Source organism: Carassius auratus, chromosome 6 (assembly GCF_003368295.1).
Source record: "Carassius auratus strain Wakin chromosome 6, ASM336829v1, whole genome shotgun sequence".
NCBI lineage: Eukaryota > Metazoa > Chordata > Actinopteri > Cypriniformes > Cyprinidae > Carassius > Carassius auratus.
Genome location: NC_039248.1, coordinates 25536406 through 25563185, shown reverse-complemented (window position 1 = coordinate 25563185; position 26780 = coordinate 25536406). Strand labels below are relative to the sequence as shown.

General features: G+C 36.5%; 1 protein-coding gene across 1 annotated transcript; it reads left to right on the top strand.

The window, feature by feature from the left end:
• The first annotated feature begins 386 nt into the window (after positions 1–386).
• On the top strand, positions 387–15124 carry rbm5 (RNA binding motif protein 5). Its single transcript, XM_026266014.1, has 25 exons — positions 387–562; positions 1122–1159; positions 1265–1454; positions 3364–3519; positions 4198–4267; positions 4851–4924; positions 5686–5769; positions 6299–6359; positions 6821–6886; positions 7094–7254; positions 9107–9204; positions 9317–9404; positions 9495–9563; positions 9646–9715; positions 9850–9950; positions 10596–10722; positions 10811–10902; positions 10983–11156; positions 12671–12811; positions 12902–12970; positions 13060–13233; positions 13713–13787; positions 13886–13986; positions 14098–14227; positions 14701–15124. The coding sequence occupies exons 2-25, from the start codon at positions 1143–1145 to the stop codon at positions 14824–14826; spliced, it is 2514 nt and encodes an 837-aa protein (XP_026121799.1). The 5' UTR covers positions 387–562; positions 1122–1142; the 3' UTR covers positions 14827–15124.
• Positions 15125–26780: the final 11656 nt, after the last annotated feature.

Here is a 26780-nt window from a genome sequence, read left to right as displayed (position 1 = left end):
ATTTCAAGACAAACCACACCTTCAGGGTTTTTTCTTTTTTTCTTCTTCTTCTTTTTTTCTGTGGGTAGTTTCTCTGAGTAGGTGTAATAGCTTTCTATACGTAATTCATGTGAACTGTAATTGCGTAATTCTCTTAACTTAACTCTTTTCCATAATATATGTTTAATAACGGTCTACTATGTTTTTTAATAAAATTATAAAACAAGAAAAATATATATGTATTAATAATAAGATTAAAAATATAAAATAAAATCACCATTATACATACTTTAAGGATTTCATTCAGTCAAACTGTTATTCTCTAACCACAGCTGGACATTAGAGGAAGAGCGGCTTTAAGAAAATAAACTACATTTCCCATCATGCAACAGCAACAACACGCCATCTCACCTAAAAGCATTCTGGGAAGGAGAAGCTTGTAGACCATTTTAAGCTGCAGATGACATCGGGTGACCTGAAGGAGAGTTTGTTCTGTCGTCGAGAAGGGATCTGTCAGCAGCCGTTAAATTTCTCAGTATATATGAGAAATATTTAATTTCAACGCTTCTTTGAAATATATCTGGTAAGTTTTCGTCGTTTGGTGCGTGTTTTGCGCCTTTTTCCAACGACATTTCGACGACAAGGTCTCCATTTTGAAGCGTCTTCCTGTAACGTAGCTCACTGAACTTCTCAGACAACGAAAAAAAAGAGACCACACCAACAAAACATATTATGATTCTACTACTATACGTTTTTTTTTAGACATGTCGCCAAGGAAATGTCATATATCTTTTATGGGTATTCTGGTAACTTACGTAACGTTACATTGATATGAACTTTACCAAGTAAATAACGTTACTGCGCCATTGAAATGCATTCAACTTGTCTAAATATCATAGTATTTTCTTTTACAAAAATTTTGTGATATTATCAAATAGTAAAACCATGGTAATTTGATATGTAACTTACCGTGGAATTTATTGACCGTGTATTTGTATTTTAAACTAAGAAGCAAGTTCGTCACTCCAGCACAAGGCTTTATAATGTCATATGTGCAACGAACTAATATTTTTATATGTTGATTTATTTTATGTTTGTTCTATATTCAATGTATATATTAACTAATATATATTTTTTAACAGGCCTTAAATTGAAAAACAAAGATGGGTGCAGATAAACGGTGAGCGTTTTATGATTTATGAAGGTTTTACTTCAATAGATTTGCTGTAATCTAATTTATATGTTTAACATCCTGGTAATGTTCATTGCTTATTGTTTTAACTAGGATTAGCCGTACGGAACGCAGCGGCAGGTACGGCTCTGATCAGTATCGTGATGATGACCGTAGGGACCGGCGAGATCGTGATGACCGCGGATACGACTCGCATCGCTGGAGTGACGACCGCAGAAGTGACCGCTATGATGGTGAACGAAGTGACCGAGGAGATCGATACTGGAGCAGAGACAGTCCTGAGGTGAGGACTACAGTGACATGCAAAAAATTACGAGAAAAATCTTTTTTTAAGGTCCTGCAGATTCTTCAGTTTTCCAGCATCTTTGCATATTTTAACCCTTTCCAGCAGTGACTGTATGATTTTGAGATCCATTTTTTTTTTTACACTGAGGACAATTGAGGCACTCAAACACAACTATTAAAAAAGGTTCAAACATTCACTGATGCTCCAACAGTCACTGCTGGAAAGGGTTCAAATATGCATAGATGCTGGGAAAATGAAGAATCTGCAGGACCTTAATGATTTTTCTGAAGAACAGTTCTCAGTTTAACTGTTCAGAACAAGCAAGGGACTCATGCACAATATGGGTGTAACGGTACGTGTATTCGTACCGGACCGTTTCGGTACAGGGCTTTCGGTACAGTGCACGTGTGTACCGAATGCAATATTTTGTATGTGGAACATAGGTACATTTTCGTGTTTCCAAACGAACATTAAGTGGCGGAAGTCTCCGCGTTCAGCACAAATCCTGCCCTGCAGCTGATTCTAATAACCCATGTTTAACACCGCAAGCATGAGCGGCGTGTGAGCAGCGCATATTTTTCCCGGCATCAATGTTAATCAATTAGTGCTTTCTCACCGGGAGCAGGAGCCGCGCGTGAGCGTCAAGCAGGAGCGTCGCGTGAACAGCAGTGCAGCGGGGGTGTCCGTGTCCGGTCTATTTTTGCTGTGCTGCTCACGCTCAATTAAAGTGAAAGCACACTTTTGATGGACAAAATAAATATGATTTAACACAAAACGTGTTAAAAATGCACAGAATAAGAATGTCAAGAGGCCGCCGACAGACCAGGCTATTGTCTTCACGACAATAATATCTATACTTCATGTTGAGCATAAATATAAAGCCTACTGATAAAGGACACCGTCAAAAGTATTGACGGCAAAATAGACAATGTTTGACAGGTGCAATATGCAGTGTGTCACAGGCCTAAGGTTTTCAATAGGCATCACGCGAGTGTGAACATCACTACAACTAGGAAAAAAATGATTGTAATTCAAATGCAGCTCCCGTCAGCATTTAAACAGACCTTTGCTCTTAATTCTGATCGATCCAACGCAATAACGAAATCTGAGCAGGTCTGACAACTGAAACTGTAGATGCTGCATTTTACACTTTGGAAAAGTTATATTTTTTAATTATGAGCAGGCCTACATGCTGGGATTGGTAATGCTGCACAGTAAACATAGTTATTTATATTTTTCATTATATTTTATTATATGATATTGGTTTGATACTGAGAGTCTTTGTTTAGTGGAGAACTTTGCAGCAGTATTTTATTTCTTATTCTTTTTTTATTTTATATATATCTTATAAAAAAGTATAAAATAAAAAGTGTAAACTAATTGTAAAAAAAAGTTTACAGTAATAAAGAATCTGCAGTTTAATGTTTGCATTTCTTTCCCTTACTGTACCGAAAATGAACCGAACCGTGACTTTAAAACCAAGGTACGTACCAAACCGTGATATTTTTTTGCGTACCGTTACACCCCTAATGCACAACCATCACAAAACAGAAATACAGTCGTGGATCATCCGGGTAACCACACACAGTATTAAGAACCTAGGGTTTCCAAACTTTGGAATGGGGTTATTTTAATAATTTCAGCAATTTTTTTTGTGTTGTGCACTAAATATAAACATCTTTTATGTACAATATCTTATTCAGGACAGTACTAAATAAGAAATAACATTCATTTAGTATGATATCTCTTATTTTGTTAAAATTATTCACATTTTCACAGATTCTGCAAGGGGTTCCCAAACTTTCGCATGCCACTGTACCAATATATGTGTTTGTTGTCTTTTTATATCTAATATCTTTTGATATGAGAATGATGTTAACTTTACCAAATCTCACTGGTGTTACAGCGAGGAAGGAAGCGGCGCAGCAGTGATGGATCTGATGATGGACACCATTCAGATGGTGATTACTCTGAGCATGATTACAGAGGAGACCCGGCTGACGAGAAGGAGAGCAAGACCATCATGCTCCGGGGTCTGCCCATGAACACTTTAGAGGCAGATGTAAGTTGTAACCATTTATAAAACACCCAAAAGCAGTGTTTTATATGGTTTCCACAGTATTGGAAAACCTGAATATATCAGAGTTTTCTGAAATTGCATGGAAATTTCTATAAACATAATTATGAATAATAAATGTAACGCACATTTCAGAACTAGAATAAAATCTATATCATGGAAATTTTTGCACTTAATAATAACAACAGTAACAAACATTTAAAAAAATATTTCCAGGCCCAGAATAAAATAAATAAATAAATAAATCTTAGGGATTTTAGGCTGTGAATAAAATTTAATAGTAATAAATTTAGTAAGTATTCCAGGCATAGAATCCAAGAAATCGTATCCTGGAAATTTCAGAATTATTATGATTCATAATAATAATAAAAAATCCAGGCCCAGAATTAATAATAACAAATTAATTCAGTAAATATTCAAGGCATGCAGTCAGTAAATTGAAAATAAAATAATCATCTTAATAAATAAATTACAAATAAAGTTTGTAAATTCCAACCAGTCTTTGTCGCAATTTAAAATAATTATTTTCTGAATTTTTAAAACGGCATCATAAGGTTTTTAGTTTTAGCTTTAATGTTTTTTCCTGTATTTCTCTCTGAAAGGCGAAATTGAAGCTGGCTTGGTTTTAGCAAACTTGATCTGACTTTTCCTTGTAATCCACAGATTCGAGCGGCCATTGAGCATCTGGAGGGTCCAAAGCCAATGGACGTGAGGCTGATGAAAAAGAGAACAGGTGAGACTGATGTACCGCGGATCCTTCCTCTCCCAAACAAACCTGTGTCCACTGGGCCAACCTGCTTCCGCTCAAGCGCCTTTTGCCATAGCAACATGTTAAATGTCAAGGTTTACTCTTTCAGACTGCGGAGTTAAAAAAAAAAAAAAAAAGGTTGCACATTTCATGTTTGGAGGTAAGTTTTGTGTGGATCGAAATTGGCACAGTTTTATGCCAATTGAAGTTACATGAACATAGATGCAGTCATGTAGCTTCTTTATGTTGAAGTACAATTATATTAAAGATCATCCAAAACTCGATCTGATGGCAGCATCTGTCTTATAAATATTATTTGCTTGTTAATACTAGCTATGTTTATGACTGTTTGCTTGGTTTTGATTATTGAGTCAACGTGTTAGAACAGCTATAATATTATTAGCTGCTGTTGCTATGGTAAAAGCTTCCAGGCGACCCCCCCCTACATCTCTTTGGCCTCTCCGGGTCAAGGGGGTCACGAAGCAGTTTGTGACAGAGTTTGAATGTTGTACCACTGAACCATATAAACTAACACGCCTCCCGTCTGTATATCTGAATGCCTCTCTAGGTATAAGCCGAGGTTTCGCCTTCGTGGAGTTTTATCACTTGCAAGATGCTACCCGATGGATGGAGACCAATCAGGTTGCTTCCTAATCACCAAGTCTAGCTTTTGCCCTGGGGAATAATGCAAATTAAGTAGAAAAATATAAATGGAAGGAAAACAAAAAACAAAGTTGCTGCCCCAGCAGACTATATGGACACAAATGGACCAAAGCCGCTGTTTTTGAAGGCAAGGTGTGACCAAAACATAGAAGAGCCATTTGATGGATGCTCTGGCTTCATGTTATTAACTTTACCAGAACTCTGTTTGTTAGCACGGGTAAAATAATCACTGATTTTATAAAAGGGAAGTACATAATACAGTTCAGGTGTGACTTGATTGACTCAAATGGGGTTTAAGCCACAATTTTTTGTCATCACACTCTAAAAATGTTTTTTGTTTGTTTTTTCATTAAATGATGTTAAGTTTCAAGGCTTGAAGTAGAAGTGTTGGTGCTGTATTGAACATCACATTTCATGGAAATCACTATTCAAATATACAAACAGTTTTTAATTGTAATTAGTAGTTTTGTGCAGAGAAAGTAAATGTGGTAAGCCTATGCTTCGTCTTGAAAGTCCCCCCACACGCCGTTTAAGAAAGGAGTGCCTTTTTTTTTTTTTTTTTTTTTAACACTCTGTTCCGGCCCCATCCGGACACTCGGGTCCCAAACACACACCATCTTACACATAAACCCTCCCGGGCGATCCTCACCCTAAACCCTCGTGGCTAATGTGGTTGTTCTTGGGCTGAGATTAAACCTTCGTAAGAGAGGAAATAACCAAACCCTTTCTTCCTTTTCCAGAAACTGCTTTCCATTCAAGGCAAGACTGTTGCCATGCACTACAGCAACAACCGTCACAAGTTTGAGGACTGGCTCTGCAACTCAGTAAGTTTCATGGGCTTCCCAAGATTTTGAACTGCATTTACAGTACCAGTTTCATATTCTGAAATTTCATTCTAAGATATTTTTTAAATTGTTTCGGCGGAATAACCAAGAGGTTCTGGTTCAGCGTTTTTTTGTTTTTGGAGAAAACCCCGCCAACAAAAACTAATACTTTTATTACTCAAGGTTACATTAAATTGATCAAAAGCTACAGTAAAGATACTTACTATTTTAAGAAGGATTTCTATTTTAAATCAATCAACTTTGAAAGAATCCTAAAAATGTATTATGTAAATGATGGGATACTGTAGAAAAATAAATGACTCCTCTAAGGTCTTAGAAATGTTGTCTAAACATCCCTAGCTAAGCTTTGTTTTGGAAAAATAGTTAATATATGAAGCATCTCAGTTTTTCAAATGGTCCACTTGGTGGATGTCCATCACGGTGAGTGTTCAAGCCACTCTAGTGTGCTTGTTACCTGGTGCCCCATAGCAGAAGTGTCAATTAAAACACTATGACCGGTTGCTTTCAGTGTGGCCTGTACAATTTCCGGAGGAGGCTGAAGTGCTTCAGGTGTGGCGCAGCTAAAGCGGGTAAGTAGCTCCCTGAACAGGAAACCGCTGTGTGCAACCATCTGGATGGTCCAGTCAAACACAGTCATGTCTTTGGAGCATTTTTTTTTTTAACTAATGAGATCTTTATTGGGGGTGTTATCATGGTACCAAATGATGCTCAGTGTTCCAAACTAATATATAACAGTAATTGTTTTTATCACTCAGCTGGTAGCTGGTATTTTCTTTTTCTATAGCTGGTAACTTATGGCTCCACTTAATGTTTTATATGCTTGCTAGTCAAATCAGGGATTAAAAGGTATAAGAATTCATATTATTAGTTTATAATACCTGCCTACATAATGCCAATATTTTAAAAACAAAACACTCGTTTTGACTGAGGACGGTCTCTGGGATTGTAGGGATTATGTATAATGTTGTTTGATCAGGTTTCTGTGTTTAAAGAAACTCAGTGTGCTTTTATTCTTTGTGCTTATTTTTAGATGCTGAGTCCAGCAGCACCAAAGGAACCACAGACGCCCAACCCAGCGGAGATTATTATGGCGATAGTAAGCACTTTTCCATAAATATCACCTCTGAATTAGGGATGCACCAAGAAATATTATCTAAAAGTCAATTGCATATAATTTGGTACCAAAATGATCTAGTGTAGGCTGATATTTAAATGCAAATGTTGGCTGATACGGGTATGACCTGTAGTGTGATATGCAGTTCTTGTTTTGCATTGACGCTGATATGTTTGCATGTTTTGACAGCCATCATCCTGAGAAACATTGCCCCTCATTCCACGGTTGAAGCCATTCTGACGGCACTCGCCCCCTACGCCAACCTCTCGCCCGGCAACATCCGCCTAATTAAAGACAAACAAACAGGCCAGAACAGAGGGTTTGCCTTCGTCCAACTTGCCTCTCCTTTGGTATGTTTTATCCCTTCCTCAGTCTATACAAATCTTTTTTGTTCCAAAGATCATCTTAAACAAATAGAGAGAGTAGTGTTGTAACGGTACCAAAATGTCAGTATCGGGTACCAAAAATCCACATACCTCAGTACCAAAGCAAAACACAAAACATGCTAATTAAAAATGTCTATGCTTTTTATTTAATTTTAAAGGGCTTTTGAATTATGAACCATATGTACATTCTCTTAACGCTAATTAGCGTCAATTTCTCTTCTACCGTGTATAGATTTCCACTTGAACATTTTGAATGCATTTGCGCATCTACAGCGAAATCGACACGTGTACAAAGCAAAAGTTTGAAGCGAAATTGATGCGTGTCTGAGGCGAAATCCGCTTCTTGTGGGAGGGGCAAGTGCTTGTCTGTTTGCAAGATGGCTGATGTTGATCAAGCATTCGGGGTTTTCCACTTTTTCCTGCACACGTCCTCTGAATAAACACATTATCCTGTTAGCGAAAAGTAGCTGTAGGCTATATTAGAGGGTAAATGGTTGTAAAAAACAGTGGGAAGGCCGCGAGTTGAAAAACGTGTATGTGACTCAAAACTTCAATGTGTAATTACAAAACACACTCTTCCAAGCGAGGTCCTTTTTTATTCCTGAAATATGAACTTGTGTGTGATACTAGTGTCATAAAGCTCCGGTTGAGTGCTCACTGACAACATCAGTCATTCCTCCATGTTGAATGATTGACTCCTGAGCAGGCTCCTGATTGGTTAACGTGGCATGAATTGATGGCAATTTTTCAACTTGTGCGGCAGTAGCGAATTGGCATCAAACACAAATGCACAAAAGCACCATTTGCGCCAGACACTCAATTCACGTCATTCGCGCAAACGAGGCGAATTCGCGTCTGCCACGCTAAACGCCTCATTTGCGCAGCGAGACCTCCAGATGCACGGAAACGCGTCTTTACATTGACTTAAAATTGAAATCATTCGCACCAGACACTTTATTCGCGTTTGGTGTGAACACAGCATAACGCTTATTTTAGATTCATAATTCATTTAAAATCATCTGGTGTGTTAAAATAGTAAATATCATCATGTCTTTTTGTTGTTTTACACTAATAAAAGTTATAGAAGCATTAAATAGTTAATAAAGAAACTTAATGCTAATGCTCATTATATTAGCATTAGCTGCACTCTATAATCTACTCTAATAACAGTGTTTATTTCAATCGGTCATTCAAATATTTATATATATATATATATATATATATATATATATATATATATATATATACACACATAATTTTCTGAAGACAGTCGGATTCCTTCAGAAATACAGTGATGTGTAAACACTCGTGCCATTTTTCAACTTTGACACATGCTCATGTGCTTTTGGAAAAACTATTTGTGACGGTAAGGTTTGATATCATGGCGGACGGCACAAATGTATGGGAAATGCGATAAAACTAACTTGCTAGAACTCTTTCATTTGATCTGGGTGTCTGTCTTTAGAGTTTGGTGTGTTTCCTCCTTTTGATGTCACCATGTCTCAGTGCTTTCATGAAGAGAGCGCATCTGCGCACCTCTCGGATAGCACATCAAGAACCGGGTTCTCTGTACCACTGGTACAGGAAAAAAAAAAAAAAAAAACTGGTACCGTAACGGTTTCATTTTTTTTTTTTTTTTTCTTTTTTTTTTTTTTACCAACTTAGTACCCAAGTACCAGGTCTATTGACAACATCAAGAGAAAGATTGATCTTGTAAGGGGAAACCAGTGTACATGATTAATGATCAATAATATTAAACCTGCATGTACTTTTGTACTGTTTAAATCAGATTTTGATGATGTTTGTGCTTTTGCAGGAAGCGTCACAGCTCCTAACCATCCTTCAGGGATTACAGCCACCTCTCAAGCTGGATGGGAAGACTATTGGGGTCGACTTTGCCAAGAGTGCTCGAAAGTATGCATCTCTCGCTCGTATCCCTATGCGGTTGATTTACTCTGAATAATTTTTCCACTTACTGTAGCTTGATTAATAATTCAGTTTACCAAAATGCCTTTTTGTTTTTCAGGGACCTTTTATTGCCAGATGGAAACCGTGTTAGTGCTTTTTCGGTCGCAAGTACAGCCATTGCAGCTGCTCAGTGGTCCTCCAGTCAGGTATGTACAACTTTATTGTAACCGTGCCTCAATGTTTAAACCTAATTATGCATGCATGAATAGTTTAATTGAATAGATTTCTCTTTGCAGCCTCAGCAGAGTGTGGAGCCAACATCAGAATACAGCTACCTGCAGGAGGGATATGTACCCTATTCACAGGTCAGCTGCGCCATCTATAACGTCAGCACATTTATATAAATCATTTTACTATTGTTTTGAGCTAAGATGGGTTTGTGTTTAGGAGTACCAGGCATACTATCAGCAGCAGGCTGGAGTTGTGGACCCTTCCCAGGCTAACGGCTTACTTGGAGGTAGCATTCGCATGGCATTGTCTATTTATTTTAGTTGGGGAATCGTAGTAGGACTTTGCCAGATCACAACATGTTCTTTTATGAGCGTAAAAGCATTTTAAAAAAGTTGAAAACTGGTGTGTTTGGATTTGCAGCGGCTCCAGGTGTGAAGGTTCTTCCTGCTGCCACAGGAGTGGTGATCTCTCAGAGTGCGCAGGTCTATCAGCCTCATATCATTGGCCAGCCAGCTGCTCAGGTGACTTTTTATGCTGTGACTTGTTTATTAGATAACTTTTACTATCACTAACTATTATATTCTAGTGCAGTGCTTCTTAACTAGGGACAAGGATGCACTTGAGGGCTTTGTCAAATTTCAAAGTGCTGCAAGATGACTAAAGGTTTCCAAAAAAGACATTGCTTCAACTTTGTTGTTTAAGCATTTGTTTTTCCCAACCTTGAATAAGTTGAAATAATAAAGTCATTTTTAATAATTATTGTAAGTGTGCTACTTGAATGAACCTTGATAATTGATATCTGTGAATGTAAACAGTCTTAAATATCCAGTAATCATGAACCTCATAGCTTACCTTGTGAACTTGGCTGAAAGTAGCTCTATTCCAATATCAGATTTTTCCTAAATGATTTAAATGGGTGAATCCAAAAAAGTTAAAAAAAAAAAAAAAACCCCATTCAATTATTGAAAGTTCTGCAACTTATTAGATGGATTTGTTTGTAATTATTTTAATGTATTGCCACTCCTAGTTTCTGTAAACAAAAATTTGTAGCAAATAAGCAGCTTTGATATTACAGCAGAAGTGCTAGAAAAATCTTTGGGGGTTTGAGAACCACTGTGCTAGTGTAATGATCATTCTAATCTCATTATAACCCTTTTTATTGTCAGGCATTGCAGATGGAAGGCAAAGCTCAGCTCATCACAGCTGCTGCCACCATTTCCGCCTCAGCAACCTCTGCAGTCACAGCTGCGGCAAGCAGCACAGCAACAGCTACCTCTCAGGAAAACCAAGCCAGTAAGAGCAGATCATTAAATCCACATCATCAAATCAGAAGTCCTCATGCTACAGGTTTCTGATTCTTTTGCCATCTTATTTCCTCTAGCTATCCCAGACACTTCATCTTATCAGTACGATGAGTCTTCTGGGTATTATTATGACCCCAGCACTGGCCTGTACTATGACCCAAACACCCATGTATGTATGCCATGTGCAATTCAACAATGTAATACTTTGAGTGTGTGTAGAGGGTTCTAAGTAATATTGTTTTTCTATAGTACTACTACAATTCCCAGACTCAGCAGTATCTGTACTGGGACGGGGAGAAGCAGGCCTATGTGCCAGCAGTGGACGCCAACAACGCGGCTCAAAGTGCTGCTGCCTCCACATCCACTTCTCAGAAGGAGAGCAAAGAGAAGAAAGAGAAACCTAAAAGCAAAACAGCTCAGCAGGTAATAACTATTCAATATGCTTGGAAGCTTTTAAAAGTACTGCTGTGTTCTAAGACTAAACAGACTTCATGTTTTGCTTTCTTGTCAATGAAACAGGTAAAAAAAAAATAATAATAAATTAAATGGACTGTAGGGCATTGTCATGTGGCTTAATAGTCAAATCATGATGGTTGTGATTTAACTATATAAGTATTCACTGGCAATTTTAGAATGCTTGTATATTTACATGCATGCAGTTAGGGGTGTGCGATTTGACTTTTCATCTCTAAACATCTCTACAATTTCTGAGAACGTAACGTTACACTTGCAGCGTGTACCTTAGAAAGTCTGTCACACAGCGCATGATTACTTGATTAATCTTTCATGTCTAACAGTTGAGAGAAAAACTGATATGTGCCTGTATATTAGATGAGTGAAAGTTTTAAAGGAACAGTAGTAAACATGCTGCCACTTGTCATTAAAGGGATAGTTCACGCAAAAATTTAATTTCTGTTATTTACTCCCTCACATGTTGTCCCAAACCTGTATTAATTTCTTTCTTATGCTGAACACAAAACATATTATTTTAAAGAATGTGGCCAACTTAATTGACTTTGATTAGTATTTAAAAAATGACTATGTAAATTTGTGAGGACCAGCGACTGTTTGCTTACTCTTATTCTTCAAATTAATGTTCAACGGAAGAGAAACCAAGCTCACTCAGGTTTAAAACATATGGAGAGTGAGTAAATGAATTAATATGAGTGAACTACAAAACTCGAAGAGAAAAATCATTCACTGCTCTTGACTGAAGAATTTTAATACAGTTGGATTAATAAGAATCAATGTTTAATGTCTATAGTTTTATTTTTATTTGTTAATTCAATTTCTTGAATGCTATGTTAAATACACCTACTTATTTTGTGTTTTTGTAATGCATATCTTTTGTTGTTGTTTTTTTTATAAACGAATATAAAATAATGACAAAGATTTTTATCTTTGCCCACTTTTGGTTTCTTTTTATATTATTTTATTTAATATTTTGTTACAGTGTAAGACTTTGTTTTTAAAATAGAGAAATTAGTTTGGCTGTACTGCCCAGACAGTTTGCAAAATAGTAAAACCAACATGACAAAGAATAGTGATGAAATCATGAATTGTGATATTCCTGTAAAATATCACAAAGCCCCGCCACTTTGTGCAATTCACGAGTCAGTGTCTTGGCTTCTCAGAGCACCAAACATAAAAGCTGGATTATCTAACATTTGAAACATTGAGAAATGAACACTTAATATTTGTATTGTAATTTTGGGTTTGCATTATAAAATGTTGTACAGTCCAAATAGACTCCATGGGATTTAAATCTAGGAATCAGACAATTGTATTGTATTAGAACACCCTAGCAATCTTTTAGCATTGCCCTAGCAGCCAGGTACAAAACCCTGTCAACATGCTGGCAGCACTCACATGTTCAGAAGATCTAAATCTAGCTATTTCAGTCCTCCGCTGGTTCTAAAAATATCTTTATTTGTCAGATTGCGAAGGACATGGAGCGCTGGGCCAAGAGTATGAACAAACAGAAAGAAAACTTCAAAGGCAGCTTCCAGCCCATCAGTCAGGAGGAGAGGAAGGAGGCGGCGGCAGCAGATGCTGGATTCACGCTATTTGAGAAGAAGGTATGAAAGCTGAAGACACTTAAATTATCTCTTTTAATGATGATGGTTTTGTCATAATGCATGGTTTGTGTTTTCTTTGCATGTGAGCAGACGGGAGCACTGGAGAGGCTTGTAACGGAGGCATCCAAAGCCACAGAAGAAGAGATCACCTCATCAAAGGTCCCGGATGCACTCTTCACCATTACAAAACATGTCACGTTATGAAGTTGTGTTTGATGATTAGTTGAACTCTCTGTGCTGTGCTGCAGGTGGGGCTGGTGGCGGCGTACAGCGGTGACAGTGAGCCTGAGGAGGTCACTGAGGCTGAAGACCGGGAGGACAAGCTGACCGACTGGAAAAAGATGGCATGTTTGCTGTGCCGAAGACAGTTCCCCAATAAAGAAGCTTTGATCCGCCATCAACAGCTCTCAGACCTGCACAAGGTAATGAGCCTGTGCTGTTTGAGTTGGTTTACAATCATTGCCATCACTTTTAAACATTTTAAAACCATTTCAACTTCATCTTTAACAAATAAATAGTTTGTAATTAAGTTTCTAAAAGAAGTCTTCTCACCATGGCTGCATTTAGTTGACCAAAACTACAGTAAAAACACTTATATTGTGAAAATTAAAATATTAAAATAATCGTTTAAATCTGCTTCAAAATGTAATTTATTCCTGTTGCAAAGCTGAATTTTCATCATCATTACTCAAGTCTTCTAATTTGCTGATTTGCTGTTCAACAAACATTTTTTATAATTAATATTAAATATAAGAATTGATAATATAATATTAAAAAACTTGTCATTTTTTTGTAAGCATATGAGACTTCTTTCAGGAACATTAAAAATCTTAAACATTCCAAACTTTTGACCGGTAGAGCATTATTTACATATTTAAATATCTACATCTCTGCATTCTAGCAAAACTTGGAGGTCTTCAGGAGATCCAAACTGAGTGAAGCAGAACTGGAGGAGCTGGAGAGGAAAGAGACAGAGGTGTGAAAACTCATTACAAATTCAGCCACACGTCCTCCTTTAAAGAGCATTTTCTGGATGTAACTGACACTCCTGTTCCTGTACCTTGTTCTGAACAGATGAAGTACAGAGACAGGGCTGCTGAGAGAAGAGAGAAATATGGTATCCCTGAACCCCCTGTGCCTAAGAAAAGGAAGTTTACCCAGCCAACACCTGTAGTGTAAGTTCAAGTGTTTTTGACGCACAAGTTTATTTCAGTAGAGATGGTTACTAATACAATACAATTGCAGTAGTAATATAACAGTGCATGTTGTGTCATGTGATTTTACAGAAATTACGAACAGCCCACTAAGGATGGTCTGAACAGTGATAATATTGGTAATAAGATGCTGCAGGCCATGGGCTGGAAGGAAGGCAAAGGTCTGGGTCGAAACCAGCAGGGCATCACCGCACCTATTGAGGTACGACGCCTGTTACCATGGTATACCTAGTATTTAGATTAACACACATGGGTTTTGAACAATTAGCATAAATGTGTTTGTCATTGTAGGCAGTGTCTGTTAGTATATGAAAAACACGTGCATGGACAAGCATCAAAAAATAGTTGCATAGATTTATCAATCTTTTCAGCAGTGTTATTTTAGTATAGAGTTAATATTATAACTTTCATATATAATTTCTATTTTCATTTGATTTTCAATTAGATTTTTTGTAATTTTGTTGTTTGAATTGAATATACTAATTAAAATAGTGTTATTTCACAATGAATGATGCTGTGAGCATTGTGATGACCTGTGCTGTGACATGTAGTGGGAAAACTGAACTAGGCTGCAAATATATATGTATATTTTTGTTTTTGCAACCCAATAATTGTATACAGGTGTTGCAGATGGTTAATTTTGAATGACATGAATCTTTGTCATCTTGTCTGCAGGCTCAGTTGAGAATGAAGGGAGCTGGTCTGGGAACTAAAGGAAGCAACTACAGCCTCTCTGCTTCAGATACTTACAAAGATGCCGTCCGGAAAGCCATGTTTGCACGCTTTACAGAAATGGAATAAGTTAAGATCTGTCATGTCAGTTTGACAAAAAACAAACAAAAAAAGTCTGGATTGTGACTTTGATCGTTTGTGCTGAGGAGCATTGTGTATTTTATTCTGACTTCATCTCAATTAATGAACATGAAATATGTGACTAGAAGAATGTGTACATATGTACAAAGTCCTCGAGAAATGTGAAGAACGTGTTTTTGATTTAGATTTTTATTTGCTTTTTCCAAAATAGATCTTGAACTGTGTAAAGTTTATATATGATCTCATTTTTTGTACATAAGAAAATAAATGAGACTCAACTGAATTTGAATGCTTTCATCTTTTGGGTGTAATGTTCATAGGATATTGTTTGTTTTTGATAAGTCCATTTACAAGTCAAATCTGAAAAGCTATTATGCTGAAAGCTAAAAAATTCTCTAGAAAAGACTTTCCTCTTCGAGTTCACCACAACGCCTCTACTAAACACATGACTGTGTTTGCTAAATTCTCTGTCATGCTACCAAAAGTTGAGCATTTTTGCTTTCAATATGAAGAACTCTGACGTGCCATATACAATATTAATTTAGTAGATTCTTTCTATCCAAGGTGACTTGCAGGCAGGCATGGTGCATCTGAATCCACTTAAACATTCAAACAAATCTGACTGGCCTTTTAAAGTACATTTAATAAAAGTTTCTGCTGTACTGTGAATGTAGTAACTATGACTGTTGTCATAATGTTACGTTTACATTTAGTCATTATCCAAATCAACTTACAAATGAGGACAATGGAAGTAATCGAAATAAACAAAACAGCAATGATATACAAGAGCTATTAAGTCTCAGTTTAACCCTAAGAGGCAAACTTCTGTCAACAAGTACTGCAATTTTCTAATTCACTCCATTATGTAATATTGTGAGATATTTATAAAGGTTAAGATGTAGGATGGGGACATGACAATGTACTGTATAGTGTTTGTAGGCCTATAAACCGTCATGGTTTACGAACAAAAGGGATGCGGTTACTTTTATTTTCCTGTGTAAAGGAAAGTTACGTTGCTTTGGTGAAAGTCTGTTGGTGTCAAGTTTCTTAATGAAGCAAACAAGTTAATTGTTCTCTTGAAAGAACAAAGAAAAGTCGATTCCTGTGAAAAAGGTGTTGCTCGAGCATTCCGTGGATTAAAAACGGTCACAGGCGATGAATGAATGAAACCAGAAAAACAAACAACGCGTTCGAACACGCAGGTGATTTGCGAGAACCTTGAGAAGCAAAAGCCATGCAACATTACATTAGCATTTAATTAGTTATTACCTGAGCTAGACTGGAACATTTATGACATGCTGGTATGCAAACTTATTTTATTTTTAATTACACTTACAGGTGCATCTCAGTAAATTAGAATGCATGGCAAAGTTCATTTCAGTAATTCAACTCAAATTGTTAAACTAGTGTATTAAATAAATTCAGTGCACACAGACTGAAGTAGTTTAAGTCTTTGGTTCTTTTAATGGTGATGATTTTGCCTCGCATTTAATAAAAACACACCAATTCACAATCTCAGCAAATTAGAATACTTCATAAGACCAATTTGGCGTGGCATGGAGGTGATCAGTTTGTGGCACTGCTGAGGTGGAATGGAAGCCCAGATTTCTTTGACAGTGGCCTTCAGCTCACCCGCATTGTTTGGTCTCGTTTTTCATCTTCTTCACAATAGCCCATAGTTTCTCTCTGTGGTTCAGGTCTGGTGAGTTTGTTGACCAGTCAAGCACACCAACACCATGGTCATTTAACCAACTTTTGGTGAAATCAGCATCTTCAAAAAGCTGGTCAGCAGAAGGAAGCATGAAGTGCTACAAAATTCCTTGGTAAATGGGTGCAGTGACTTTGGTTTTCAAAAAACACAATGGACCAACACCAGCAGATGACATTGAACCCCAAATCACAGACTGTGGAAACTTAACACTGGACTTTAAGGACTTAAAGCAGCTTGGGCTATGATCTTCTCCACCCTTCCTCCAGACTCTAGGACCTTGGTTTCCAAATGAAATACAAAACTTGCTCTCATCTGAAAAGAGGACTTTGGACCACTGGGCAACAGTCCAGTTCTTCTTTTCCTTAGCCCAGGTAAGTCACGTCTGACGTTGTCAGTGGTTCAGCGAAATTTCTTGACATGTCTGTGTGTGGTGGCTCTTGATGCCTTGACCCCAGCCTCAGTCCATTCCTTCTGAAGCTCAATTAAATTCTTGAATTGATTTTGCTTGACAATCCTCATAAGGCTGTGGTTCTCTCGGTTGGTTGTGCATCTTTTTCTTCCACACTTTTTCCTTCCACTCAACTTTCTGTTAACATGCTTGGATACAGCACTCTGTGAACAGCCAGCTTCTTTCTCAATGAATGTTTGTGCCTCACCCTCCTTATGAAGGGTGTCAATGATTGTCTTCTGGACAACTGTCAGATCAGCAGTCTTCACCATGATTGTGTATCCTAGTGAACCAAACTGAGAGACCATTTTGAAGGCTCAGGAAACCTTTGCAGGTGTTTTGAGTTGATTAGCTGATTGTGTGTGACCATATTCAAATTTTTTGAGAGAGTGAATTGGTGGGTTTTTGTTAAATGTGAGCCAAAATCATCACCATTAAAAGAACCAAAGACTTAAACTACTTCAGTCTGTGTGCACTCAATTTATTTAGTATTCACAATTTGAGTTGAATTACTGAAATAAATGAACTTTTCCACGACATTCTAATTTATTATGATGCACCTGTATTTAGAATAACCCTCCACCGTTAACTCATACAGTATAGATCTGCAGTCCGCTCATCCGGGTAAATTAAACCATAAATGTAGGGACCATTAAAGCCATTTTGAGTGAAATACAGAGGGGTAACAGATTTTGTCAGATTTGGTGACCCTGCTATATCAGAGTAAAGTGAATCTGGGTAACATTAATGCTGTTTTATCGCTTATCAAATACAGAGAGGTAACAGATTGCAGTGACCTCTAATGCTGAATTTTGGTGACCCCATGTTAAATCTGTTCACATCAGACCAAAACTCTCTAGCAAAGTTAATATATTTATGCATGTATGTATGTAAAATAAGTGACACACTGAAAAAAAACCTGATAATTGAGAAAGCAATAAAATAAATAAATAATACAATATAATTATAAGGGAAAGCTGACCGAAATTGCATGATCATATGTCAATGCTCACCATTTGATACCATACCTGTACCACGGTATCTCCACAGTACTTTTAGTAAGAGCATTTTGACATTTAGCCACATCTCAGCGTTAATGTTGGTATGCAGGAGATTCACGTTCACCATTACGGTTTGCAGTTATTTTATTAGATGTTTCCCAGATAAGCAGTGCAGTGTCTGTATTGCTGCTACGGACACATGAACATGAGATCACGGTCATATCTGATGGATCAAAATGTCAAGGTGTAGAAGAACACCATCATTTGGAGCCTTAGATTTATCCATGTTTCAGGTGACTGCAGCATCTTCAGCAGTTCACAGTGGATGCATTCTTGCAAATGTTAGTGAAAGACATCATTTTATTTACTGTCATCATTTATTTCCTGTCATAGTACTTTAAATGGCAGGTCTAAATTTTTGATAATTACAGCATTACTTTAAATCAGAAATACTGGAAATAAAAGTATTTTCAAATATGATTTAATGCATACCAAATGTGCAAACAGCATTGTTTTTGCATTGGACAAAAATGTGAACTGGCTTCCAAGCATGCAGATGCATGGCATCACAAGCATTTAACTAATTCTGAGGTATGTTTTTGACAGTCACGAGGAGTGGTTATTGGTGACAGACATGGGTACTAGTTGAAAACCGAGCTAAAAGGAATTCAAAATTTACAAAATCCACCTTCTCACCTCTAAACCAGAGCTCTTGCTTCAGCCATGGGTGAGTTTGAGTCACTAAACTACATGCACTGATACAATGACTTATGTGAATGAAGACAAAGTAGTTCACATACACATATTTATGATGGAAACACTGCTGGAAGAATCAGGCCAAAGGTTTTAAACTAATACCAAGAGACTTAAACAAACACTTTTCTGATACCAAGAGAAAACCAGATCTACTTGGTTGTAAGAAAAACAGATCCACTGGACTACAGTAGTTAAGTCAGCAATGCCACCAGTTCCAGTGTTATAATTTACATGCAAATAAATGCATATGTGTAAAATAAATGTTAAAATGTAAACATTAGTCTCCAAAATCCATCATACTGAAACATGAAATTGAAATTGTTCTGACTTCTGTACAAATGTTTTATGCTGGTCTACACATTCAGCTGGTTTATCTTCACGGCTCTTCTCTTCAACGCACCTAAATTCCTCATTTTTCTCAGCCATATCTAATCCTGTCTTATGGGTATCTACTATCTGGTTTCTCTCTGTAATCTGGCCTGGGCTTTCTTGGAAATCAGATGCTGCTCTCACAGAATGAGAAGTAAATTGTTGTGCAGTGTGTTGCTGATCACAGATACCACTGATTGCCACACAGATCCCACACAGTGACTTTATCAAAAAAACAAACATGTAAGTCATACTTATGCTATTGCATTGTAAGTGCAAAAAAAAAAAAAAAAAGTCTTAAAGAGAAGTACAAACTGAGTTTTCACAGAAGTCAGTGTTGTTTTGCATTGTGTTTTCCAACAAATATATTTATGAAGTTAATGAGTTATAGTTGCATTGCAAATATAAATGCATTACTGTATGCATGTAGCTATATGTTTGTCTGTTTAGTTAGTTACTGGTGGAGCCAGTGAAGTTATTTGAACAGAATGAGCTCAACAGAAAATGTCCTGATTAGATTTCAATTTAAAACATCAAGCATAATCTGTTCTCATATGCTGCAGGAGCTTTCCTCAGAAGGAACAGCAATATTGTGAGTTTTCTCACTGTGACTTTCATTTAACCAGTTGCAGTAAAATCCATTGCTGCAGTTTATACATATACCATTGACATTTTCTGGCTGGTTGGAAGTTTTTTTTTTTTCACCAAGACTAGTAATATTGTGAAATATGATGACAATGTTCCTGTGATGCACAGCTGAATTGTCTTCAATTTCACATGATCTTTCAGAAATCATTCTTATATGCCGATTTGCTGCTCAAGACATTTCTCATTACGATCAATGTTGAAACAGTTGTGCTGCTTCATATTTTTGAGGAAACTGGGATAAATGAAGGATTCTTTGACGAGTAGATAGCACAGCATTTATCTGAAATAGAAATCTTTTCTAACATTGCAAATGTTTTAATGTCACTTAATCAATGTAATGCATCCTTGCTAAAAGTGTTAATTTCTATCACTAATAAAAAAAATTAGGAATTTAAAAAAGAAGCCTATCCATGTGATTCATTCAGTCCTTTCTTTGACCAGTACTCCTTCACAGCCTTCAACAACAACATTCATGTTATCAACAGCATCCAGACCGCCGTTGATCTGTTGTTGTCCTCCACACCAGTTCATCTCACCCACTTCTCCTACGCTGTGCTGGCCGGGGCCCTTTATGTCATATTTATGTCTGGATTTTTCCTGTTGTTTATTGGCTAATGGGTGGCACCAACTTGTTTGGTCAACCCTACATCTACAGCATTCTTGATTTCAGTGGGCGCCTCCTAGTGGCAACACTTTGCATTCTGGGAGTTTGTGTGCTGTGGAACCTGTTCTTACTGAGGGAGTGGATGGTGAGCAGAGAGGAATCGAGGAGAATTGCTTTAAGGAGAGAGGTTTGGTGGTGGGTGAAGGTGTCTGGAGGTTGCTAATAATATTTTCCAATCTCTTTGCAGAGCTTAATAATATACTCTTTTGGACTTGACTCTGTTTGCTCCTAATTTTGCTGGTCTGAAATGCCCTAAAACAGTTTCAGAAAAATCAACCCACACTGTGCTAAATATATATATATATATATATAAAAAAATGAACAGAAATTGACAGTAAAAAATGGCACTCTCTCAGAATAAAAAAAGAGGTACAAAAGATGTCACTGGGATGGTACCTTTTTAAAAGGTAAACTTTTGTTCCTTTTAATTTGTACTTTTAAGGTAACAATATGGACCCTTAAGGTACAAAATGTACCTTTTTAAAGAGTACCACCCCAGGGAAAAGGGGATTTACCATTAACAGGTTTTACTTTTTCTCTCTTTCTTAATAATGGTCACTGTGTAAACTGGGACAGATGTATACTGTACACAATTTATCTAAATTTTTATTTAAATTTTTTCAGATGATGTGACCTAGTTTTTCACAACTGCAGCAACAATCTAATGTATCAAACTTTGATTGGTAGAGGGCAAATCTGGAGATATCTTTCTCAGGTGTAGATCAGAAAAGATCTCTGTGATGAGACTGTAAAATATGTGAAACAAATGTATTATTCAGAGGTTTAATGATGTGACATCCAGGATCTCAAGCTGAGTTAAGCTCATGCTAAAAACATGTCAAGCACTAGAGGTCAGCAGTGTACTCTGACTATAATTCTACATATACTGTACACTCCTGCTTCTACATGAGCTGACATCAAAATGCATTTAATATCTGATATACAGGAGGATTCAAAATATGTGCCCGCTTCGAAAATCTAGGATTAAAAATGAAATTTTAAAGACATTTTTGAGTAGACATATTAAGATTTTTCTTATTTGCCTGAATATTATTATTATTTTTTTTAATAAAAATAGAAAAATTCCAAATCTACTTGGCATAGAAAGCATTTTTATGATCTTTTTTTTTTGTTGCCCCAATATATATGTTTATTTGGAGTTAATAACCAGAATTGTTGTCAGAGACATGTTGTCATGAAGAAGTAATGTGCTATTCATAATCCACAGTTTAAAAAATTTTTTTTTTAAAAACACATTTTTCATTTAATATTTTGATATTTTTCAGTTATTTAGAATTGTTTTGCATTAGCATTTGTATTTTGCAAGAAAATTAACATATTTTACTATTATACTATTGGGTACAAAAATTATTTTTAATGTCAGTTAAATTACTTGAGTGTGCTTAATTTTCATGAAAATAATAATAATAATAAAGCTAAATAGTTCTTTTAAAAAAAACAACGTATGGCCTGAATACACTATAAGATGCTTTGGATACAAGCGTCTGCTAAATGCATAAATTTAAATATTAATAGTTTTAAATATAATGAAGTTTTTCATGATGCTGGGCTGAAATGTAACACTCAGTTGAATTTAAGATTGGTAAGTTATGGAGTCTCTCAGTCAGAGCAGTTAAAGCAGCAATGCTGGACTTTGGCCTGTGGTCTCCCGTCGAGTGGAAGTGGGTCTGTGCTGTTTGCCCTTCAGCGCTGGTATAATAACACTCATGCTCGGTTGAGAGGGGCAATGGCAGCGGCACACAACAGCCTTTAGCCTGAGTCACTCTAGTTGTTTTTGGTCTCTCATCTCTGCCATCATCATGACCCCTGCTGAATCAAAGCTTTCAATATCCGTCTGTGTGATTCAGAGCTGAGTCAGAGCGCTGAAGCAGTGCCACTGAGATGCTAGTGTTTGTTATGTGCGTGTTTGTGTTTGCTTTTATGATTCATTCTAGCTTTACATTTCTCAGATTTGTGCCTTTGGGTATTTTATAACTTCCCGGCCTCATATTAAAGACATATTGAGCCATAAGTTGAAGGAGTGTAGAATTTTACTTTTTAATAACTACAAATTTGTGTGTGTGTGTGTGTGTGTTTATATTCCATAAAGGTTCATACAGTAGATTCATTGATTTCCTTTCACACACCAAATAATTTGACATGTTTGGTTTCTGATGTTTGTTTAGTCAACTCGGGTTCTAAAAATGCTCGTCTTGACAAATTCACACTCAGTTCCCTTGTGTCTTGTATTTGAACACTGTATTCCACCAGATCTAAACAGATAATTGATGACATTCTGGAACTTTCTGACATGACATGTACTTTGGGAAGGAGCATGTTTATCAGTCGGGGTTTGTTTTCCAGTGTGGGTCCTTTGAAGAGAGTCTTTTTAAAGAGCATTGATCTGATCTGTGGACCCACGAGACCAAGGTCTGCGTACATGTGAGTTTGTTTTCAAGAGGTTAACTCTTTAGGAAAGCATCTAATACCAGTTCTGTTTGGTTCTACTTGGTGTACTATACTGTTTTTTTGCACCTTTTTTGGGGGGTTTGTTTGTTTATCTTAGTTTGGATTTCTTAGAATCGTCTGATGACGTTACAAAGCTTGATCTAATAGTTCATATCCACTGTATGGATGCCCAGCTCTACTATATAGCCTACTACAGAGAGAGTTTTAAACTAAGCATTGCTCAAAATCAAATCTAGATCTGATTAGACTTTTGTGAAGACCTATTTATTAGGAAAATAATGAGGAATTGATGTGTTCTGTCTGTGTTCAGGTTGTCGGTTAGATTTTTTCAGATGTGTATTTACTTAAACTTTCTGAACTGACCTAGAAATACTTCAGCTTTCCACAGTTCATATCGCTTAGTTTTACAGTGGCTTCCATTTGTCCCTAGTGTACAGGGCACTGATTCGGAAAGTATTCACAGCACTTCGTGTTTTCCACATTTTGTTAAGTTACTGCCTTATTTCAAAATGGATTAAATTCATTATTTTCCTCAATATTCTACAAACAATACCCCTTAATTACAATGTGAAAGAAGTTTGTTTGGAATGTTTGCACATTTTTTAAAGTGTCTCTGTTATGGATTTTTTTAAAAATACCTTTCGTGCAGTGTGTAATGCAGTGTTTTAAATCTGAAAGTTCACCATGTATAAAGTTATCGTCTCTCAGAAGAAAGAGTCCATTCTGAAACATTTAAATAAGTCGTTTTTAAAATGTATTCCAAGCCATTTCATGTTGACACCAACATTAAACATTAGCATAGGCCCATTGTTGATGCCACTTGTTGGTCTTTTCGAATTGGTCTGAATGCAAAATAAAACAACAATAATAGTTTCCCCGGTAATGCTGTAAACAAAGCAGCACTGCACTCACAAACGCTGCTTTATCAGGCGTTACAGACAAGAAGCAATCAAACTGAGACCAATCACCACAGAGTAGCGTCACGCAAAGGAGGGGTTCAGAAAAATTGATAGTTGAGAGAATTGTTTGGGAGTCGTTGAGCAAATAGGGTAAAAAAAATTTTAGTAAAAATAAGTGAATATAACAAGACAATGAAAGTGTTTTTTGACCTTGCATTTGAGCTTCTCTCCCAAAACCAAAATATGAACCTTTCATTAACTTTAAAAATAAAAAATAAAAAAGCCTTTGCTCAATACTTTATTGAAGCACCTTTGGCACCATATACAGGCTCAAATCTTGGGGATCATCTTAATTTGGCAGTTATCTGTTATCCTTCTCATTATCTCTTCACCTCTCAAGCTCTATCTGGATAGATGCAGGCAGACGCACATCTTCAGGTTTCTCCAGAAATATGTGATTGGGTTCAAGCTCAGGATGTGGCTGGGCCACTCAAGGACATTCACTTGTCTATAACCCACTCTTGCTGTGTGCTTAGGGACATTGTCCTTTTGGAAGGTGAACCTTCTGTTCAATCTGTCCCAGTTCTGAATGCTCTGGCATGGGTTTTAATTAAGGTTAATGAAACTGCATGAATATCTTTCAGCTGAACACATAAAAAGATATTGTGAATACCAAATAGCTGACGGTAGCCATTGACTTCCATAGTGCTTCCACTGACTTCCATAGTATTTTTTCCATAATATGCAAGTCAATGGCCATCAGCTGCTTTTCTATATTATTTTATATAGAAAGTCTTTTCATAGTTGAAATTGCATTACAGTTTTATGAAAATATATATTTTCATATAAGAACATGCACAGATGATCAATTCAAATGACTTTTTTTCTGTTGTATTTGTAACAAATGTGACATCACTCTTAAAAATTAGGTTCTTTATTGTCATTGATGAGGAAAATTGAACTTCCAAATATCCGTTCAAAAAAAGGTTGTTTATAATTTAGGTTTTTAAAATACTCTTCTGTTTCTTTTTAGAACTGTTAACTGAAAGGTTCTCTAGAAAACCTCAAAACCTTTATTTTTAAGAGTTTAGTGGATAATGATTAGCTCTGACAATTTAAAGGTAGCAGGTTCAAACCCCAGTAGGAGTGGTTCATTATCTGAAGACTTGCTGTGTTCTACTATCCACTAAAACACTTCAGGCAAACTGAGCCTGCACTTTGTGTGTTGCGTGTTTTCTGATTGGTTGGGTGGTGTTGCTTTGTGGTTGCTGTGATGTTCTGGTTTCTTTGGGGTGTAAGATGCATGCCAAAGTTTAATATTTAGGGTTAGTAGTCCTGAAGTACTTCATGTTGGCTGCTGTTCAGCCCTCATTAGTAAACTCTTAGCCAAATTGACTTCTGTCTGGACTCAGCATTCCTTGGCATTCCCATCACTGTGCGAGAGCACCCTGCTGACAGAAGCTGACGAGGGATGCTGATTAACTAATCTAAGCTTGTTAGGCCTGTTGATGCTGATTCGAGATGCCTGATTGTGGATACACTCATTAATAACATGCCACACATATTATACTTTATTTAACCATTATCCGTCCCTCGGGTCATTTTGACCCGAAAATGATTTTCAAAGAAACTCTAAAAATCGTGTGCTGATTGTACTGGTCCAGCATTTCTTTACTTTTTTCACACTTGCACCAGGAATACACAAAAACAATTGAGTGGATTCGAAGAGTTTAAATGGGTGAAATAAAAATAGTAACAAAAGTCATTTTGACCTCCTAAGGAATGAATGGAATTAATGAGAAAAGATTAGATTTTTATATATATATATATATATATATATATATATATATATATATATATATATATATATATATACTCTGAGACAATCCAGTAAAGATTTATACCCAAATGAAGGGCTGAGACTACAGAATATCCCCAATGCTGAAAAAACTCACATACATACATACACACATGCACAGACAATCACATGGTACACACACTCCCATAAAACACATTATAAAATGTTTCATGTTTCTGCTGAAAAATGACTGTCATTTTTCAATTTTTTTTTACTAAACACTGTGGTAATGTGGTGGAGACCATTGAGTTTATATCGAATTTATATTTTAAAAAATATATTCAATATTTAATTCATATTTATGAAATTGAATGGAATATACATATATTTAGGTTATAATTCAGTTAGAATTTTTTTTAATGTTTAAATATATACTTTAATCCATAAACAACCAAACTGAGACTAATTTCTCATGTTTCTCATGTCTCACTCAGTTAAAAATCACCATAGGCCCCTTTAAAAACATCCAGAATTAAAGGTAAATATAATAAAAATCACCAAAAAAAAATTATAGAAAAAGCTAAATAAATATCTAGAAAATAAATTATAAAAATGGATCAATATAAGATTTCTGGACCCCCCCCCCCCCCCACACACACACACACGCCAAAAAAATTGGTGTCATGTTTGGCCTTCGGGTCATTTTGTATATATGGGTCAATATATATATATATATATATATATGTGTGTGTGTGTGTGTGTGTGTGTGTGTGTGTGTGTGTGGATAGATAATATAATATAATATAACCATTATGTGACCCTCTTGCATATGGAAACATCCAGTAATGTGTTGTTTTACATGCTGGAGACTTTTATCAGTTTTGAGGATGTTTGTGGATGTTCATAGGTTGTTGTTCAGATTTGTACCAGATCACCCAGTCACCTCAGTCCATGTGAGCGAACGCCCACTGCACTCTGTAAACAGTACATCACGGATAAAAGCTTAAACTCTAAGAAAAAATAGACAGTTGCGAAAGTAGTTTCACAATCAAAAGAGCGGATGAGCTGTATTAGTCAAAAGTCCTGCTGCAAACCTGACAAATCTGAAAGAATCCAAACAATGCAACAACATTTGAAGATGTTTCAGTCACATGAAAGAGCTGAAGGATTTCTGTAATC

Excerpts from the sequence above, each read along its gene's own strand:
- rbm5 (XM_026266014.1), top strand. Across the intron at positions 4,925-5,685 it reads GATGGATGGAGACCAATCAG|AAACTGCTTTCCATTCAAGG; the intron begins GTTGCTTCCTAA and ends TTCCTTTTCCAG. Across the intron at positions 12,971-13,059 it reads AAGAGATCACCTCATCAAAG|GTGGGGCTGGTGGCGGCGTA; the intron begins GTCCCGGATGCA and ends GCTGTGCTGCAG.